This window comes from Tamandua tetradactyla, chromosome 13 (assembly GCF_023851605.1).
Source record: "Tamandua tetradactyla isolate mTamTet1 chromosome 13, mTamTet1.pri, whole genome shotgun sequence".
NCBI lineage: Eukaryota > Metazoa > Chordata > Mammalia > Pilosa > Myrmecophagidae > Tamandua > Tamandua tetradactyla.
Genome location: NC_135339.1, coordinates 20,451,769 through 20,472,452, shown reverse-complemented (window position 1 = coordinate 20,472,452; position 20,684 = coordinate 20,451,769). Strand labels below are relative to the sequence as shown.

At 42.3% G+C, this 20,684-nt stretch overlaps 1 protein-coding gene across 22 annotated transcripts in view; it reads left to right on the top strand.

Moving 5' to 3' along the window:
- Nucleotides 1-20,684, top strand: part of LRMDA (leucine rich melanocyte differentiation associated) — a 1,434,085-nt gene that overhangs the window by 873,283 nt on the left and 540,118 nt on the right. Inside the window, exons 9-10 of one of the 22 annotated variants that reach the window (XR_013161455.1) lie at nucleotides 9,774-9,940; nucleotides 12,695-12,790. The exons of 20 other annotated variants lie outside the window; for them this stretch is intronic. Coding sequence is in view for 1 of the 2 variants with exons in the window: in XM_077124822.1 (XP_076980937.1) it covers nucleotides 9,774-9,857 (84 nt within the window). In the remaining variant the exon portion in view is untranslated. Of the gene's footprint in view, nucleotides 1-9,773; nucleotides 12,673-12,694; nucleotides 12,791-20,684 lie in introns of those variants that run through there. One more of the 22 variants, XM_077124822.1, reaches the window with a different exon arrangement.

The window sequence follows — 20,684 nt, the reverse complement described above, 5'->3', positions numbered from 1 at the left end:
CCAAACCTGTATCTCTTTTTATCTCTTTCTTTTTTTGAAGTGGAAAATTTTAAGTGGAGCTTCTGCTTCATGAAGACTTCAGATGGTGAATGAGATTCAAAAGTGAATCACCTCTTGTTTTCTGTTGGCATGTTGAATTGTCACAGAGGCTCTCTAGCTCAGTGACCTCTCCCATGTTTCATTTGGCCCATTTTTATTCATTCCTCCCTGCTGCCCAACCTCTACTTTTGTTCTCAAAATGATTCAAGGAGTTGCCTCCAGCTGTTCTTTTGGGAAGGTTTAAAATCTGAATTTATGGTGGCTATTGTATTCCATGGAAAAACCATGATTCTTAATTTGTGCATGGACTCCAGTCGGATTAGCTGTTCCATTTGGAGGTCAGGCCCACTCCAAATTCCAGGATTAAGTTCAGGTTTCGATTAAAGGCTAGACTTCTACCTTCTGCCATCAGTTTTTCCACTGTTAAAACAGGGAATGTAATGCCTCCTTCCAGATTCATTGGGAGGATTAAATGAGATGATGGGCATAAAGAGCTAACACTGTGTCTTGTGTAAAGAATCAGAGGCAGCAAGTGCTCAGTCATTGTAATTTCAGAACTTTGAGGCTCTGCTGTGGCATCATCAATCCGTGTGAGTGAGCACAGGGAAGGCAATTTGGGCTTGAATAGGGGTATTTCCCTTATATCCCTGGAGGCTTAACTGAGTTTTCTGGGATTTACGTTTCATCAGAATATTCCTAAGGCTTTTATGAAAAAATGTCTGTCATGCCAGTACAACACCCAAAAAAAGGGAATAGAAAGAGAGGAGAAATGCTTTGCATCGCTCATCCTGCAGAGGCCCCAGGCCCTGAATTTGGGGTTCTCCCTAGATACTGCCCAAGGCCTTTTTGTTCTCATAGTGATGGTGGAAGGAGGGAGCTTGGAAAGAAGGTGGCAGAGAGGAGGATGAGTCTGCAGAGCCTGGACGGCAGGGAAAGTCCCAAAGTCAATGAGGAGAGTAGGAGGACGTTTGTGCCACAGCCCCGAGTGCAGATCTGTGGAGCAGAAGCGTCTCCTCCCGGGGCCTGATTTGAGTCAAGAATGCCTGGTGTAAAAATAAGCTCTTAAGCCCTTTCATTTGGGTGACCTCGGACTCAACTCTGTTAATCCCCCTCCGACTCCCTTGGCAAATCTCAAAATCAAGGCCGATGTTTAGATCCTGGAATTTGTCATTGGAGTCAACCACCTAGTGCCCAATAGTAAAGCGGAGAGCACTAGGGAGTGAAACCTGGGGGTGGGTTACATACATGCAAAGAATATTATCTCATTGTTAGATGGGCTTTGAAACTCAAGGTTGAGATATTGGATCTCTGGATAATTAGAAAACAACCAAGAGCTGTAAGAGCTGTGTTACATGAAGCAACATTTTTTGAAAAATCTGTTATAGTTCAATGTAATTTTTTTTTTTCAAGAGTCTAATTTCTGCTCTCATTTCAATTTTTAGTCATGGGATGTTTTTGGAAAGATTAAATAAAACATTATGTCTTCTTCCTTGTGTTCAGTAAAGCCTCAATACCAACATGCAACTCTAATGCTTTTAGATTAGAGGCCTAATCTGAACACTGTGAATTGTGTTTGCTTAGGTAAAAATGAATAGGGTAAGTAAAACAGACTGAAGAATGAAAAGCGTTTCCTTCTTTGCTTTTTCTCTCTCCTGTTCCTTTGCACAGTATATGACTAAATGTGCAACTTTGTTCACATAACTGGTACAAACAGTTCACTGTGTAGGCCAAATGCTCTCTAATGCAGTAAAATTAAGAAATAATATGCTTTGAAAGTGATTTATGAGTGTGGTTAAACTGCCAGATTTACAAAGAAATAGTTCAGATCTTGGGAAGCCTCAGGAGTCACGTCAAAAATGAATTTGACCATGATTTAAACTGCTACTTTTCTTACATGACATTTAATATGTGTACTTTGGAGGCCCATATGTCTTTAATAAAATAGCATTAAGTTTTAAATATGATATGAATGCAGCCAGTTTCTAAATTCATAACCTTTTCCACAACTCCAAAATGCTAACCAATAAGGGAGTCATACATGCAATAAAACATAAACCTTAGAAAATAGCTTTTTATTAAAATGGTTAGACAGTTGGCAGCTGGGTTGCAATGTAATAAATACTTACAGCATTGTGGGTTTATCAGACATTGTTTACCCTGCAAGCAACTGGGACCAGACAACTAATTATAACCCCTGCGCAAAACTGGCTCATGCTGAGTCCCCCTTACGGTGGAGAAGCAGAACACTTTTTTGTTGAGTGCCCTGGATGAGGAGTCCAAAGACTTGGCTTCTAATTCCCTTTACCACTCAAAGGTGTGTGACCTTGGGCAAGTCACTCCATTTGCTTATTTCTCCAGTCGGTGTCATGGAGGTAGCACATAGGCTTGTTATGACAATGAGAAACAAATGCACACATGACACCTGACATAGAGCCTGCTCTCTAATAGGTGTTCAACAAAAATAAGCAATTCTTTTTTCCTTCTTTAAAAAAAAAAAAGAGTGGTGGGTTGGGTGGAATGGGCCTGGGGTGGGATTTGGGCTAGATCTTCCAGTTCCTTCTTGCAGTGATGTTCGCTTATAATTCTAGGATAGTCTTAGGAAAGCTAAAGTACTTCTCCAGAGATTGGTGCAAGCTTCACAGAGGACAAATTGTCCCTTGCCTCACAAAGGCATGAGTATGTCAGAAATGATAGACGTATTGTGTTTTAGGGACATGGGAGCTGTGCTGGTGGCTATAGTCACTTAGCAGTTCCCAAAGATGGAAGACAGGGTGTACAGTACAGCTTTGTCCTGTCTTTTAGGTCTCTGGTTCATAGAGAATGGGAGTTATCTTTGTAAGCTGCCCTACATCACATCTGTGCGTGTGTGCGAATGTGTAAACAAATCTCTCTGTGGAGTAGTTTTGAAATAGGGCCTCCTAATCTCCATGATTTTGAATGCTTACTTTAAATTTCCTTTTTTAGCATCTCAAATAAAATGGCCAGCCTGGCTCCATATGGCCTGTTTGTGTTTGTCCATGCTACTATGCCCTCCACAAACCTTCTTAGGAAAACCTCCTAAACTTCCTAAAATGGGAATTGTAAGCTATATTTGAGCCCGGCCTTTGAATCTCATGGCTCAGACACGTGTTGTAATCAGAGAGTAAAGGCCAAGGGACCATTTTTTGTTTTATTTTTATATGTTTTTTAAAATAGTGTTATAATCCCATTAAGGGAAATTAACAAAGGGAGTCTTTGAACTATAATCCCTATACACTACTCTCTGACTTTTCATTTTATGCTGTTCCCTTCCAAACCTTATCCCTTTCTATGTGTTTTATGTGGTTTCAGTGCTCAATTTTTATTTAATATTTTTGTTGTGATGCTTTGTAGCTCTCACGTTAATTCTTTTTATGGATTCTGCAATTCTCCATCAAACTGATATGTGTTAATCAATTACCTAAGCATATCCCCGCTGTTTCTAGATTTTTAAACTTATATATAAATCGCTGCTAGGGACATGTGTTTATTTTTCCTTTGTTATTTCCTTAAGGTAATTCTCCTGGGATAGGATTATTTGGTCATAGAGTGTAGGCACGTGGGCGGTTTTCAGGCTCTGTATAATAATGCCAAGGTGCCTTTTCTTGAGTTGTCCCTCTTTTCTGGATGAGTCATTGCATCTATGCAGGCTCGAGGAACAACACAGGCCTGAGAAAACAGGTCAAAAAGGACACAGGATATCCAAAACCCTCTTTGGGAATGGGCTTCCCAAAGTGGTGACGGTTGGTGTGGTTCTAGAAGGCAGGCTTAGTATCTGTGGGAGCTTCCACAAAGCATGCATTGACCTGCTAAATTGTACTCCCAGGGAATTACGGGTTCCCTAGAGTATCCTGAAAATTATGAACAGCATGCATTCCCGATCATCATGAATGTGCCTTTAGACTGTTAGCCAAATCTTTGCATAATACCGATCATTCTACCTATAAAAGCACAAATATGTTATTGTTCTCAATAGGCAATTTAATGCAGCTTTGGGAAGGAAAAAGAGAAAAGAAGATTACAAGCTGGCTGATCTTGCTTTTATTTCTCTTAAATCTATCCACACTTCTCAGGGGTTGTACTTGTTTAAAGATTGCATGCAACTGTGCAATCCGTGTGATTTGGAAAGCAAATCAAACTAAATATGAAGTTTCAGCGTGTGATGTTTTTAAGGGATTTCATGCATTTATTTCAAATACACATTTCTTCCCAAGTCGTGCTAAACCTATAATCTTTTTCTTGTTATATTTCATTTTGGGGGGAGGGGGCCAAGAGGGTGACTTGGTTTTAGAGTGGAAGGTTCCTGTTAACATCTACCTCCTTGTGAGGCATTATTCACAGCAGAGCTATTAAGCCTAATTATTTTCAGGTTTCTATCAAAGGAGAATATTTGAGCTGACAAAAAAAATGCATTTATTGGGAAGAAAAATGGCCTGATTAAATAAGAAAGGGGTCATTATCGTCTGTACCCTACCTCCCCTCCCTGTTACAAAACTGTACAGGGAGGAGGGGACAGGGGCCCCATGGTAGTCTGTGAGAGAAGGTTCTAGGGGGCTGTGCTCACTGAGATGGCTGGTACCCCAAGAAGGGGAAGTACTTTCCCCTCCTTTTTCTTCAGGGAGCCTGGATTTTTCATTGACTTTGGAGTTGGTAGTAATCTGTCATTTTCCTTCTCCTCTTTGGTGAAATTCACTGACCCTCATTTTGTAATACAAAGAGTATTGGCTGATGGGTTGAATATATTAGTTTGTGAGGCTGACTGCTATAACAAGCAGCCCCTAAATATTGGTGGCTTAATAAGTCTCAGTCCAAGGAAGGTTCCTGGGCAAAGAGTGGGAATAATCTGTTCTCCTCAGTTAGTCAGGGGCTGTAGGCTCCTTCTATCGAGTAGCTTTGCTTTCATCTTGGATCTAAGAATCCTTCCTTGGGTTCAGCCAATGGATGGAGAAATGGGGAGAGTGTGCAGGACTGTGCAGGACAATTTCTGGACCTGGTCTTGAGGTAGCACATACTGTCTTTGCTCACATTCCATTGGCTGTGACCCATTCACATAAACACTCTGTGTCTTGGAAATGCAGCTCAGCTGGTGCCCCGAAAGAAAGGTAAGTAATTTTGTAAGCATTGAGTCAACCTCCACCACACTGAGCTCTTGCAATTTAGTTTCCCTTTAGCATTCAGCTTACTGAACTTGGACTCTTGGGCGAGTCTTATTTTTTCTCTAGAGCTAAGATTCATCAGCTATAAATGGATGAAGAACTCTAGATGATCTCTGAGGGCCTCCCTTGTGTCTTGTGTTCTGGACATGTGCGTGGACCCTCAGCCATTTGGGGTAAGTGTGGGTCCAGCTGCCCTACCTGGACTGGCCAGCTCCTGGGATTCTGGGGGAGCTAACTTTTTTGTTGTTATTGTCCTTATTTTCTTTTTAATATCATGTACGAGTACTAAAGGTGGTAAGTTGTTAATTTGGGAAGGCATGGTCATATGCCTGACCTCATCTGATCTTCCCGAGAAGAAAAAGGCACAATAGGTAGTTTCTCATTTTACAAATAAGGAAACTCCAAGAAGTTGTAGGATTCTCTGAGGATTCCAGCAAGAAATGAAAATGAGCTTAGTGCTCAGATCTCCTCTTGACTTAGTGCTTTACAGTTGCATTATATGTAGTTTGACCATTTTGAAAATTTCTGGGCTCAGGATGAACAGACATGAATCAGGAAAGGAGAGCCTGAGTTGTCAGCAAGACACCTTGTCCCTGTACTGAAAATGTACAGAATAGCCAAAGCAGCCCCTTCAGAGGGGCTGCCATGGAATTCAGGCCAGTTCACACCTTCTAGAGTGTTCTCCCATTTTTCAGAGGCCCGTTGCTACAGTTTTGTGTTCTATTTTCAAATAGCACTATATCTTGTGGTTGAAAGAAAAGCCAGGTGATTTGGTCAGGCTTGTGAATCTGCCTAACCGAAACTATATTGACTCCTCCCACTTTGAGGCCAAGGTTTCCTTTACTCTGTGCTCCATTATGTAGGCTACTTTCCCACTTTTGATACAGCCTTAGGATCATGCCTATTCCTGAACAGCTAGCCTAGAGAAACTCACATCTTCAAACCTCCGGTGCTTGATTGGTACACCATAGAAGAGGACCTCAGGGCCAGAAGTTCCCGCCCAAACCATGGGCTGGGAAGGAAAGGGAGGGCCAAAGAGGAAGGGTGGGTGAGGATGAGCACATTTATATGTCCCTGTTCCTCTGACCCTGCCTGAGCTTCAGGGCAGGCCAGGCCCTCATACTTAGAACTCAGGGTGACCGGAAGTTCTTTTGAGAGAAAATTGATGTTTCATTTCATTTTAATTCAAAACAAGCTTTCTAGCAGGGTGAAAGTTTGAGATACACTTCAGACAGCTGGAGATCTTCAAACCACAGGGCAAAAGACAGCACATTCAGCCCTTTTTCTATCTCTGTCTTATAGGCAGGTTATCTGTCTTTGTCATGGCTAATGGCGATTTATGCTGTCCATGAGCACTGGGAAGGAAAAGTATTCATATTTTTAAAGTGTACTGAGACAGATCTCTTCTCAATTGGGACATGATCACTCTAGGAGGAAGTAAAATTCTCGAGGTCATAGTTTCTCAGTCTTTACTGGAAGATTGCCATTTATTTATGTGATCTTATCATTTGAGTTCCAAAATTAGAATTCTTCTGGAGTCTGTTAGAAAAGATAATTTGGAATGGTGAAGGCAAAAGACACTACCCAAGATCCTCTGCTTTTCAGGAAATAGAATACTTTAGTTCCATCAAGTAGGGATGGCATTGTCATCCAGAGGTTCAGATGGAAAGTTACATGCATGAAGCCTCAAGACTGGAAACATTGCCAGACAAGCCATGAAAATGAAATCCCACATGTCCAAAGTTAATGTTATCAGGCTATAAAATAAAATTTTTCATATTACTTCTCACATCATGCTGGAATACTTGGTCCGGGTATATGGAGCCTGTACTTTCACTTCTATCTATCCTTCCCCCCTCTAATTATAACCCTTGGGTGGGCTGTTTAAGCAAAGGCAATCCATAATGGGAAGAGGGAGACACCAGCATGTCCAAGCCCTTTGGATTCTTATTGGGGCTGACATTGATGGGGAAAAAGAAAACCAGCACTAGGTAATTTAGGACATTTGTCAAGAACATGAGAGAGTTCATGTGTAGAAGTACTGTATCTCCCTCTCTTCATATTCCATCACATAGCCAAAAAGGAATCTCAGCTTTGTCCCTTTGGAGAAAGTTTCTGTTACACCCATTTTAAAGGTGTTTATCTAACTCCAAGCCTCAGTTTTCAGTTCTTCCTCCCACAGTGCATTCATCCATCATGCATCCATCTGATACTTACTGAGTGTATCAGGCTGCTTGGAAGATTTCAGTTTATGAAGGCAATCAAAACATAGCCTCAACTTTTGTAGGAGGCACTTTATTAAAAGAAGATGGACTGGCTTCTTTGCTTTATGTTTCTGTATTGACTTCTTCTACAGTGCCTGGGTGCCTACAAATATGTCCTGCTCTGGGTACCTCATAAAGTGTATGGATGCCAAAGATTGAATATTTTAAATAACCTGACCTACATACCTTCTGCTCTTATTGCCTTTTTGTTAATCCTATTCTGACTAATAGAGCTGGACGGACGAAATTCTCAAACTGCTTTTTAAATTAATTTTGACTTTTGCTTTGGCTTTGGAAGGAAGAATAATAGAGGGTTTGGCTTGCAGTTATATGTGCTTTGGGATGGATGGCCCCATCTGTGGCTCCTGCTGCCCCAGAGCTACCCATGTGGTCTCCTTGGGGACAGGATACAGTCCCTCCCAGGGTATTGGGTCTCTTCAGATGCATGAGAGGCTTTGTATGGAGTTTTAAGTGGCCTTCAGAAGTGAAGTCCCCAGTGAATTGGGGCAGTTTGGCATGAGGCTTTGGGTCCCAAATGAGATGGACCCCAAGAAGAAGGATATTCCCTTAGAAAAAGAAAGTCTTGTCAGTAAAATATGGGAACTGGAAAGAAGGACCTGAGAACTTGGAAAGGAAGTAAGGAAACAAGCAAAGTGAGAACACTATTTTCTCCCAGGACATCAGAGGGCACAGAGGACAGACCACGACTCAAGTTTAAAATCATTTGTAATCATTGAGATAGAATTTTTGCTCCTTTAAAAAAAAAAAAAGGTGGGGCGAAGCCATCTGGTATCAGTTTTCATGATGTTAAGAGTGAGGGAAAAGCAGCTGGCTTTATCTTGCCTATCTCTTTTAGTTTGGTTGGTCCTTACCTGGCAGGAATGTGTAAACTCCATGGCCCAGAGCCTTCTCTTTGGGGTACCTGCTCTGATAGATTTGATGCCAGCCCTGAGTTTAGTATGGTGATTGCTGATCTCAGTTCTTGTTCCTCCTCAGTGTATTTTTTTGTGCAGCAAGGTCAGCCTAGATCTCAACCTCTTCTTTCTACTCTTCTTCCTCCTCCTTTTCTTTCAAAATATATGTGCCGTCATTATTCCTTAACCCAGTATTTTCATCCACTTATGTTCCTTCTAGGGAATATCATTCCTAACACCTACCCCTCTCATAAACCCTTCTTATCCCTCAAAGCATGACTTCAGATTCTATATCCATGAAGCCTCCACAAAACTTGTGACCTCAGTAATTCCCAGATCCTTTAACTACACCCTACTTCCAAACCATCTTATGTTTTCTAACACTTGTGTGTGTGTGTCTTGTTTTCTCATTCAGGAGTGCAGGGAATGTATCTAATACATTTTCTGCTGTACTTCCTAGAGCCAAGCTTAGGGTTTGTCCCTAAGGCTTGTCATCTTCTGCGCTGAGAAGATGTTGAGATGGTTACTGTCTTCCTCAGGACCGCTCGCCAGGGAAGATCTGGCATGTGCCAGCCTTCAGTTCTACGAGTGTGTGTACGAGATGGCAGGCAGCCCAGGGCCAGTGAGAAACTCTGCGATTTATTTGGATGCTTGCTAGAGGTCACACCACAAGGCCACTGTCCACATATCAGCTCTGTCTTGGGAGCTGACTCATGTTTTTCATATAAATCATAGTGAGTTGCCCATTATAAACACCTTGTAAAACTCAAAAGGCTTTATGACTGTTATTAGCTACTGCAGTTGTGATTTACTAGGTAATTCAGACCGATATGTGGATGAGTGTGCCCAGGGCACCATTTGTCTCATCTGCATAACTCAGAGAGTAGACCAGCCTGTTCGGTCAGAAGCCCATGCCTCTCCCAGAGGCCCATGATGTGTCGGTGTCTGTGTAGGCTTTAAATTAGCAGGTTAGTGGTCGCTCTTCTGAAGGTGAGCTGTGTCTTCGTACCTGACACGTGATGCGACACATAGCTGTAGGAGCTAGGCTCCTAGTAGCAGCTTCATGAAGGACTTCCTTACTGAGGGCAGGGAGGAAAACAAAATTGAAAGAGAAATATCTGAAATGGCCTTAGTGACACCGTTATGTTTCCCAGTGCATTTGACATTAGATTTTGTATCAGCCTCCAGGTAGTGGCATTCACGCTTACCGTTTGTCCTTGTTTGTATAAAAGTTTCGCTGATTAGGTTGCCAGTGGTATTTTGTGGATATGATATTAGACATATATCTTATATACAGTCTGTGACTGTATGTTTTATGCACACATACATTTGATTAATGTGTGATGCTTTCATTTTCTTTCAAAACTTACTAATTGCCTAAGATGAGGCCAAAGAAAATCGACCTATACAAGGAATATTCTGCTGTTTTGAATCTGAGAGAAGGAATGAAAGTGAATACAACTTAGAAATTAGACCTGTGATTTATTTGGAGGAGAGAAGAATTATCTACACAAACATATCTGTATATGAAGAATGCATATGTCAACACGTGAGTGCTTGCCCAGATGTACACAGATAAAGTTCCTATATATTTACATATATAGTTATTTATACTTTTTGTGTAAGATAGATATTACCCTTTCCATTGTATCGATTTCTGCTTTGTTTGGCTCAAATTTAACAGATATCAACACTTATTACTTAAACAATTCAGTGACTTCATACTGTTGAAGTGTGGGAGTGAGAAGGCTGCTTGCATTTCCAGATCTCAATCTTTCAGGCACCAACCACTAACCTGCCCTCGCAGGGATTTGCAGTGTGCTTTTCCCTAGGCCTGGCCTTCTTCGCCTGTTACTTTAGGGGAAGCAGTCCAGGATGACAAGCATTTGTCTCCTAAATGGTTGGTGAATTTGCACATGAATTTCTGGTGGGCTAAGCCAGGGCCAGGCAGCCTTTGCATCTGTGACACAAAGAAAACCTGTCCAACATTTTCCATTATATTTGCATCACTCATTAGAGTTAGTTTAACAAATGCGTACTGAGTAGTTAACAGGGAACAAAGCTGAATGAGATCAAAATCATTAAAATTCAGAGAAATACAAATTAATAGAAAATAAATTATCGCTTTTTACTTATTAGACCATTTCAAAAGCAGATAACTGCAAGTGTGGTGGGATATGGGATTATAAGAGGAACTCTCATGTGATGCTGGTGGGAATAGAGCAATTCCAGAGAGCAGACTGGCCCTAAAGAGTCAGATTAGCAGTTCTATACCCCCGACACAGAATTCCACTCTAAGATAGATATCTAAGGGCATTCTTGCATAGAACCATAGAGAGGGTATGTCTGAGGAGGTGGTGGTGGAGAGCTGAGGGCATGTTGGGGACCCATCACTGGGAGAGTGGCTATGCAGAGTGGTGGATGTCTGCCATCAGGTATTGTGCAGCAGTTAGAAGCAAGGATTCGGTGGACATGTGACACCGTAGGCTATATCTTAAAAAAAAAAACCATTAAAAAACCAAGAAACAAAATAAAATACATAGACAATATCATTTAAATTAAATGTATACAAGCAAAACCACAAATGTATTTTCTAGGGACTCATTTTAGCAGGGGAATGGATGTGTATGGTAAGAAGAGGAATCAAAGTGGGCTAAAGGGGAAGGGGAATAAATACATGAAAGTGAAGCCTTGTGGTTGGGGAGGATGCATCAAACACCTTTTCTGACTTCTTTGAGCTTACTACTGAGGTCATAAACATGCAGAGTCATTTGACCTACTGGGCAGTACAGTTCCTGAGCCCATGGATGAGTCTGGACCTCCATGGTGGAGGAATCCAGGGGTAACCAGAGCTTGCTGGAGGCTGAGTGCTTTGGGATGCACTAGTCCCTGAGTCTGGTCCGTGGAGGACTGTGCATGCTGTGCCTTAAAGGATCCTACAATTAAATAAGGTGTGAAGTGCTGTGTCCCCTGACATCTGTCTTTTGGAACTCTCCAACGCAATTGGGAAGTCATAAAAGATTCCAGGGAATCTTGTGGGGAAGAAGTTGGTTTAGCCTTGTTTAATCCTGCATTTCCCAACTCATTTAACAATGGAATCTTCCCCAGTAACACCTATTTTCCTGAATAATATGAGAAACACTAGATTCTGCAGTGAGCTTCTCAGAAGGCCCTGAATCTCTCATTGCTGCAGCCTGCTGTCTTGCAGAGTGTTGGGTGCGTAGTCGGCTCCCATGCTGCATCTATGAGCTGAGAGACCCCCAGATCCCATGGCAGCTGGGGAAAATGAAAGCTTTGTGGAAGAGGGACCCTTGACTTGAATCCCACCAGAGAAATTACCTCGGCATGTCTCTCAGAGGGCTGCGCAGGGACATCATGTATTTTTACATTAGAAGGTATCAGTTGGTAACACAGCCTTTAACCACCATGACCTCTAAACCCTCTCAGTTCAGTTTTCTCCCCTGTAAAATATAAATTATAAAACTTAACCTCATGGGTTTATGGTGAAGGTTGGAAATAATATATGTAAAGTATCTGGCTCATAGTAGTACCTCATTAAAAATTAGCTACTGTTAGATTATTATTATTAGAATTACTAATGTCTTCCTTACATCTTCTATGAACTCTAATAGCCCATGTACCCACCCCTGACCAAAAGAATAAAGGAAAAGTGGTTCAGGTAAGGTCATAGAGCTTGTTAATAGCAGGGTAGGGACTGGAATCCACCTCTCACAGGTCCTGGCTCAAGGTCATTTTCGTTCCAGTGGCCCCAAGATCCATTTGCCTTTTTCATGATTAAAGAAACTCGGCGTAGGCTCTTTCATTGTGCTGAGTGGACCACTCCCTAGCGGCATTGGACGGAGACACATGATGTGACCTGGTAGCCTTGGGGTGCCGCAGGAACTGTGGTGTCACTTGTGTTCTGCATCCTTGTTAATAACCTTGAACAGGTTGTAAAGAATTTGCTAATCATGTCTATGTATTGCCCTAAATGGAGAGGTATTACAACCCCCCCCACACATACACACACCCTCCCCCAGTGTGGAGATGTGACATAAAGGGACCTGGAGCTGTCAGGCATATGGACAGGAAGTCACTAGATGAGATTCAGCTGCAGTAAATGCTTCCTAATACATCTGGGGACAAATCATCTGAAACACAGATATTCAATGGGAAGAAGATATTTGGAAAGCAGTAAATGCTGAAGGGGACCTGGGGGATAGTGGACAGCAAATTAGATGCGGGTTTTCATTGTGTTAGGCCCACAGAAATTGGTAATGCAATCTCATGCTGTATTTTCCAGCAGTCCCCTGGAGCAGCTGGAAGGAGAAAGCTTCTTTCCTGAGCCAAGTTCAAGTCTGCTCGCCCCATTCACTCACAAAGGATAGCCTGGATAGGTCTTGGATAGAGGTACGGGCCACTTTATTGCCCCATGGCCCCCCACCCCCATGGGGATGGTGAAATTTTGCTTTCTCTCAGTGACCCTGTGCCCTTGCAGACCAGCTCTCTGTCCTGCCACCCTCCATCTGGCTATGAGGTGTTGGGCTTTCTGGGACAGGCACGGGAGGACAATCCCATATGGAAACTCCTTCTGTCTGCAGGGAAAGAGTCTGCTCCAGGTGTTCATTTCCATGTAACTCCAGCAGCTGCCATCTTTCCCAGGGACCCCAGCTTCCTCCTCTTCCCCATAAAGGATTCCACCTGAAGGTAGCCTGCAGGCAGAGTGATGTTTGACACACAGAAGCATCTGCCCTCAGCAGCTGTTCCCACCCGTGAGGGTCGGGCCACTGACTCCTTCCACCCATCTACCCCCAATTCCTCCTCCTCATCCTCAGGCTTCACATTTTACTCTCTTCGAGTTGGAAGACTGCCTTTGATCTGTATTAAGCTGATTTTCCCTATTGGGGGCCAATAAATACATATTCCTATTTTCTTCTAGCTCCACCCTCCCATTCTTCCAGGAAGGCCCTGGCACTTCCTGAGTTCAGAGCACTTTGCTGCAGGGGGGTGTGCCACGTGGGGTAAGTTTAATTGAAGCCTCCCTCCAAACCTTTGTGTAAGAGTCTTGCTTCAGGCAACCTACATTTTTTACCTTTTTTCTCTCTGGGCATTAGGATTCCTTACATTTCAGGAAATCCTTCAGGGGCTGCTTGGGGATGGCTGTGTCATTGAGGTTGGTAAAAGGTGGCTATAGACTGGTAAAGGCCTAAAGCTATTTGCAAGACTGGGAAACTTTTCACTGCTTGGTTCTTCAACAAGCCCTGGCTTCTTTCATCCAGAATGTGCTTCCTTATACTGGTCATCTGGGTTTGCACTCAGGGTAATTTAGCTTAGGCCTATTATTGTCAGTGAACGTTCATAAATAAACAGCCAACTTTAAAGCTACTCCCTGAATATTTTAAAACTTTCAATTCAGTAAGTGTTTACGGAGTCCCTTCTCTGTGCCTAGCCCAGGGCTAAGTACTTCTCTGTGTATGGGGTCAGGAGGGTGAGGGGAAGAAGTTTTCACTCTCATGGAGGGTCTTGAATGAAAAAGGCATTACTCTGGGAGAACTTGAGCTTTCAGTCCTGGTAGGTCATGGATATATATGGATGGCAGCTGCCAGCCCAATGATTTATGAATGATGCTGCTAGCCAAAGGAAGTCAGGCACACTCTGAAACTGCAGACCGCTGTGTACAGGGCATCTTAGTATATTTAGCAAATGAGATTGCAAACCACAGAAAAAAAGGCTGAGTGGGTGGAGAGGAAGAACATTCTCTGGCCAGAAACTTGCTGAACTTTGAGGGCCAGGGACTGGAGGCTTTGCAGAGTTGGGGAGAGATGTTCTTTGGCTTATCCTGGACAAATAAATCACCACCGAGGAGATAGACCAAAGACCAATTATATGGAGTGTTTTCTTGGAAAATCATCTCCCAGACCCCGTAAATCATCCCCAGCCCTGGCGGAGATTCAGAGCTGGCTGGCGGGGTGCATTGGTGTACCAGCGCACCCTACTGTCAGGTGGAGGAATTACATAGGGATGCCCGTGTTATAGCTGGGGTGAGATACTAGCAACCTTCATCATGGGAAACAGTGTAGAGCAGAACTACTTGCAATGGTCTAAGAAGTGCAGGGCCTGGCTACTTGCTCTGTGACCTTCGGATCACTCACAGACCTGTGGGGAATGGGTTATCCATAAGGTTTCTAGATGCTCTGACACTAATTTTATGCTCTCATGTTCTTTATAATTCCCCATACCCCATCCTGGTGATTATACTAAGGGGAACAGAAATTCCAATGTTCCCTGAAAGGTCAGTCGCACATGATCACCTTGGAGGATGATTGGAGACTCTTAAAACCAGGTCATCAGAGCAACTCTATAAGGAGCCAGGGATGTTTAGCCTGAAGGAGAAAGAACTTAGGGGGATGCCAGAGGGACTGTGTTCACGTATTTGCAGGGCTTCAAGTGGAAGAGGGCATCAGTGTCTATTGTTCAGTTCTAGAGGCCTGAAATAGAACAGATGAGCCAAAGGCCCCAAAGAAGAGAAACGATAAATCAGCAGTGATTACACCATTGCTTGATGAGCATAGGTTTTGATTTCCCCAAGATCTGAAAATACAGAAAGAACTCTCTAAGAATCAGAACTGCCCAATAGTGGCATCTAAGCTTGGTGGTGAGGAGAGCAATCCGTCGCCATGGTATCCTAGCAGAGGATGGGAATAGGAAAGGTCACAGCAGAGGCCCCTCCACCCAGCACCTCCTCTGGTCTCCTTGTATCTCTGGGATGCGGACATGACCCGGGAGATGAGTTGCTCCATCCACACGCTAGCTCCCCCTTCTGTGGCAAGCTTTGTTCCTATGATTTGGTAGGGGTTCGTTTCTGTCTAGGAGGGATCTATTAAAATATGTTCTACTCTTTGAAGGGATCACAGCTTGAAACTTTAAGGGAGAGGATCTGATTGGTTGCCAACAAGAAGGAAGGTCCCATGGGAGTTGAATGTGAATGAGGAGCTGGCACAGAATATCTAAATGGGAAGCCAGACTGAGGAGATGTGCAGGTCCTCAAAAGGGAAGTTTGGTGGGCACCCAACGTATTACCCTTTTATTTACTTTTTAAATGGCCAATCAGCTCTTTAGGGGTGAGTTTCTTTAAGCCTTTTTGGATTATATTGGTCATTTCACCCTGTAGTGACTCTGGGACAATGTGTTTACAAGGTTAATAACAATAGTTCATCCAGCATCTCACAAAATATTCCTTCACTCAAGCTTCAAGTTCCTGTCACCATCTTCTAGGACAGGGTGAACAAATGTTTTCTCATTATATATCCTCTTTGTGATTCTCTTGATTCTGATGGTATTTTTTTTTTCAGATTTTTAACTTCCTTTCCAGATAAATTCCTAGTTATCCTGATTAGTTTGAGCATGACAGTTCTCCTGTCCCTGCAATTGATTCAGCATGTAGCAAATACTTCAGTTCCCACATGTGGAAGTCACCGGACAAGACACTAGAGCTGGCGATGAGAAAGACACTCTCGTTGCCTTTTGTTATACAGGATGGTGGTAGAACTAAATGAGATGTAATGTGTAGGGTGTTGTGCCGTGGCACAGTGTACCCTACAAACACTGGCCTTTGTCTATGAGGCAGCCTTTACCTTCCTCCTGTTACAATGAAAATCACTGAGATTCTGAGCATTTCAGTTAATCACCAAAGTTCCTACAGCTGGTAAGCAGTAGGTAGCACTGTGATTTCAACCTAGGTTTTTTCTTTTTTGTTTAATTTTTATGTGTTTTTATTGAGCTATCTTCATACCCCATGCAATCCATCCAAAGTATACAATCAGTGGTTCACAGTATCATCACATAGTTGTTTATTCATCTCCATGGTCACTTTTAGAACATTTGTATCACTCCAGACAAAGAAATTAAAAGAAAAAAGAAAACCCCAAACATCCCATCCCAAACCCTTCCTTCTTATTAACCGCTAGTATTGCAATCTGCCCAGTTTTAAGACTTACAACAGAGGTAGTTTAATTAAGGCAGTGTAGTATTGACATATACACATATATATTAGTAGAACAAAACAAAACATGCAGAAGTAGATTCATACAAACACAAGCAACTGTCTTTTCTTTTCTTTTTTTTTTTTTTTGCACTATAGTTGTGCAATCATTATCCAAGATTAGGGCTAGTGGATTGCAGTTCAGCATCTTCAGTTATTTCCTTCTGGCTGTTCTAGAATGCTAGACTCTAAAAAGCAATATCTATATGAGTCAGTATTCCCAGTCATTTGTTAAATCCCAGTTTCTTAGTTATACCACCTTCCTCTCGTTTGATCTTTCTCTCAGTCTTTAAGGATATCTGGACAATGTCCATTTTAACTTCTTCATGCCGGAAAGGGATGTTGACCTTATGGGGTAAAGGAATGAACCTGGTTATTGTGGTTCTTGGAGAGACTGGTACCTCTGGGTTTCAGGACTTACCTGGCCTAGGATCAATCTGGAGGACTTTAAGTTGCTGAGAAAATAAACTTTCTAAGAAAAACCTTTATAGAGACTTAGATAGAGCCCAGTGCACTCCCTAGGATTTTCAGGAATACTGTTGGTGAGGACATGGCATACTCTGGTGGTTTGAAATATCTGGCTACATCTTGCATTAGAGTAACCTCCAGAATGATCTCTCAACTCATTTGATATCTCTTAGCCACTGAAACTTTATTTAATTCCATTTCTCTTCCCCCTTTTCGTCATTCTCAATTCCACGATGCCAGGGCTGGACTTATCCCTGGGAGCCATGTCCCACATTGCCAGGGAGACTTACACCCCTGGGAGGTGTGTCCCATGTAGGCAGGAAGGTAGTGAATTTATTTGTGGAGTTGGCACAAGAAGAGAGGCCACATCTGAGCAACAAAAGAGGCTCTCTGTGGGTGACTCTTAGGCGAAATTGCATGTAGGCCTAGTTTTACCATGACAGAAATAAGTTTCATAAAGGCAAGTCTCAAGATCAAGGCTTATTAAATTGGGGGGCCTTAGTGCCTGAGAGAATATCAGGATTTCCCAAGGTGGGAAAGTTTAATAGATCCACATTCCCCCCACCCCATCCCAGTCCCTCAAGGGGACTTTGCAAATACTTTTTAAAATTTTGTGCTCAAAATACTCTAGAATGTATTTGTGAACCCAGGTCTTTTCTAACTCCAAAGTCAGTATATCCTCCCCTTGATTATCAACAGGAATACGGAGAAATCTTCTGTGATTTAAGGAGTTGGAGAAGCTAAATGTGCCAGTAGAAAATGAACACATTTTACAGTAAAACAAATAAAAGGATTAAGTAGGAAGTTTACCAGTGTCCTGGAATCCTCAGCAGTCACTTTTGGTGGGAATCAGAGCTTCTGGAATGCACAGTCAGAGTCGTGGCTCTACAGTCCCCAAACATAAAATGGAAGAATTGATGCAAGTCTCCAGCTCATTCATCCTTGTCTGTTATGTTTGGAGGTGACAGCTCTCCATGAACCCATTAACTCTGAGATTTCGGCCAGAGCCTTTTCCTTCCACAACCACCGGGCCAGAGTACACGCTCTGCCTTGAGATGATCAGCTTTCCATCTGCACAGAACAGCCACAGCTTGCCTTCCCATCTTTCATCACCTAAATGAGGACAGTTAATATTTAAGAGTAGAGAATAGGGACCGTAATGATGGATAAATTATAAGTTTGGGGATATGAAAAGTCAAACTGTGTAAATATGTATTTTAAACCACAAACAGAATGTTAATGCATCTTTCCCATTAACTCACTAACTGAAATTACAGAGTGTAATGTGAGCCAACGCCCACGGGTTGGTTATGATGCTTTCAGATTTAGAACAGCAAACGATAAATGCCCTTCCCTCAGACAAAGAAGCAATTGACACAGCTTTTCAGCATCGTCCCTGGTAGGGTTGGCAATGGAAAATAAGCTGAGCACTGTGGACAGGAAGGTCATGAGGTACATGGGGACAGTGGAGCATCTGCTCCTGCTGAGTATTTCCTTCATGTGGGGAAATGTCTCTGGGCTCAGAGCAGCCCTTTCATAAAGTGGGAACCCAGGCGTGGTTGCCTCTCACGGCTGCCTTAACAAAACTGGCTTGTTTTGTCAAGAATTGGCTCTCTCTTGCTAGGGGCCCATACCTGAAGTGAAGCCAGTTTGACTTTGGCTCTGTTTGGTTTGGGGGTATATGGTTTCTTTAGTAGCCGTTTCATGGTGAAGTTGCAAGGGTGGCAGTATGAGATGGAAATTAAGAACGTGGCTTCAAAGGGAGAGAAATCTGTGTTAAAATCCTGGCTTTGCCACTGACAACCCGGGGGCCAAGGGCAATCCATTTACATTAATCTCCAAGTCCCCCCCAACTAGGGATAATAATTGTATCTCCTTCTTAAGGTTGTTGCAATGATGAAATGTAATAATATTTGCTGTGCACTCATTATGTGGTTGGTAGGCAGCAAAGACTTTTAATAGGTATTAGCTCTAACTACAAGTACTATTTCAACTCTTCTATGCTTTGGGGAGGAGATATTGTTGGTGTAAACTCCAGATGTTGATATTCCTTCTTGGAGATGTTCTGAAACTCTACTCTCCCTACCCTAACTCAATATAAACAAATCCTGCCCTTTGTATAATGCCCAGACTCTCATCCCATTCCTGTCATGAAACCTGCCATCAACTGCCCCAATCCATTCTCATCAAATGACTCAAACAAGCATATAACGCTTCATTTGCTTATTTAACAAAGCTTTGCTGAGGTCTCACCATGAGCCATAATGTTGGAAGCACAAGCTGGAGGCAAAACTCAGTTCTTGCCCTCAAACAAATTATAATCTAGTTGTCTGCATTATTTCTTTGACACTTATCCTTGTATTGCTTGTGTGTGTGTGTGTGTGTGTGTGTGTGTGTGTGTGTGTGTGTGTAGGCCTTTATTCACTACAATGTTGTAAGTTCTTTGAAGATAAGGACCTTATCTTATTCTTTTTGCCGCCATTACAGAGCTTAGCTTGATCATGGACATGGATTAAAACTCATTACTGCTGACTTCTTTGAGTTAGGCAGCCCCACACAGAGGAAAACCAAATCATTTATGGGCTCTGAAGACCCCATAGTGCCAAGAGATAACTGCATAGAAAACTAGATCTTCTTCTCCCCCCACCACCAGGTGGGGGCTATGTGTTTTCTTCCTGAAGAAATACAGAAGATACTCATCATTAGTTAGGGAAGGACAAAATGAAACATAATGAAATACCACTTCATGCCCATCATTCTGGAAAAAAAATAGTAAGTAACACCACCAGGTTTTGCCAAGGATGTGCAGAAAGAGTAATGCTTATGCATTTCTAGTGGAATTGTAAATTGATAACAGGTTCTCCATTTCATCAGTACTTGTTAGAAGAGAAACCTGCACTCCAGCAGTTTTTCTTCTGGGTGTCAGCCCTAAAAAGACACCTGTACTGCACCCAAGGAGATGTGTGGTAGGATGTTCCCTGCAGTGCTGTGCTAATAAGAAAAAATCAGAATCAGCTCAATGACCTCTCATTAGGGTAGCTGGGAAATATAATGTGATTTATTCAAATAATGGGATACTATACAATGGTTGAAATAAAGAACAAGTCCTAAATTTGGAAACATAATATTGAGGTGAAACAAGTTGCCAAAATATACTTGTAGCATGATACCCTTTATATAAATATATTTAATAGTATATATTGTTTATAGATACATACTAACAAAGTAAAATTATTCAAATAATCACAGGATGTTATGTATTAATTCCGTGGATAATCATGAAGGGAGATAGGTGGAAGGAGTGGGACGTGGGGCTTTAACTATATTGAAAGTATTTTATAGAGAGCAATTTACGGAGAGAGTATTTTGCAGAAAGAGAGATTTGATTTGAAGCAAGTCAGGCAAAATACAAACATTTGTTTAATTGTGGTAGGTACAAAGGCATCTGCTGTTTGTGTGTTTGAATTGTATTTCCAATTTTTAAAAGAATTATCAAGTTAGAAAATGTGTCATAGATACAGTGCCGAGAATATGCCGAGAAATGTTAGGTCCCCTAATTTTTAAGAAATTAGGTTTGGGGGTTCCAAGACCCCCCAGAAATCCATTCTGGATTTTAATCTGGGGATAGGAAGCTTGGGTAGATAGTGGGAGCAAGGTAGAGAGGCAAGAGAAAGGGCTTTGGGTTCAGTGCCCCCATTTACTTCTGTGTGACCTTTGGATAAATTAGTAAACTATGGACCTAGTTTCCCCAGTGGTCATGTGAAGGCTGCACTAAGGGGTACAA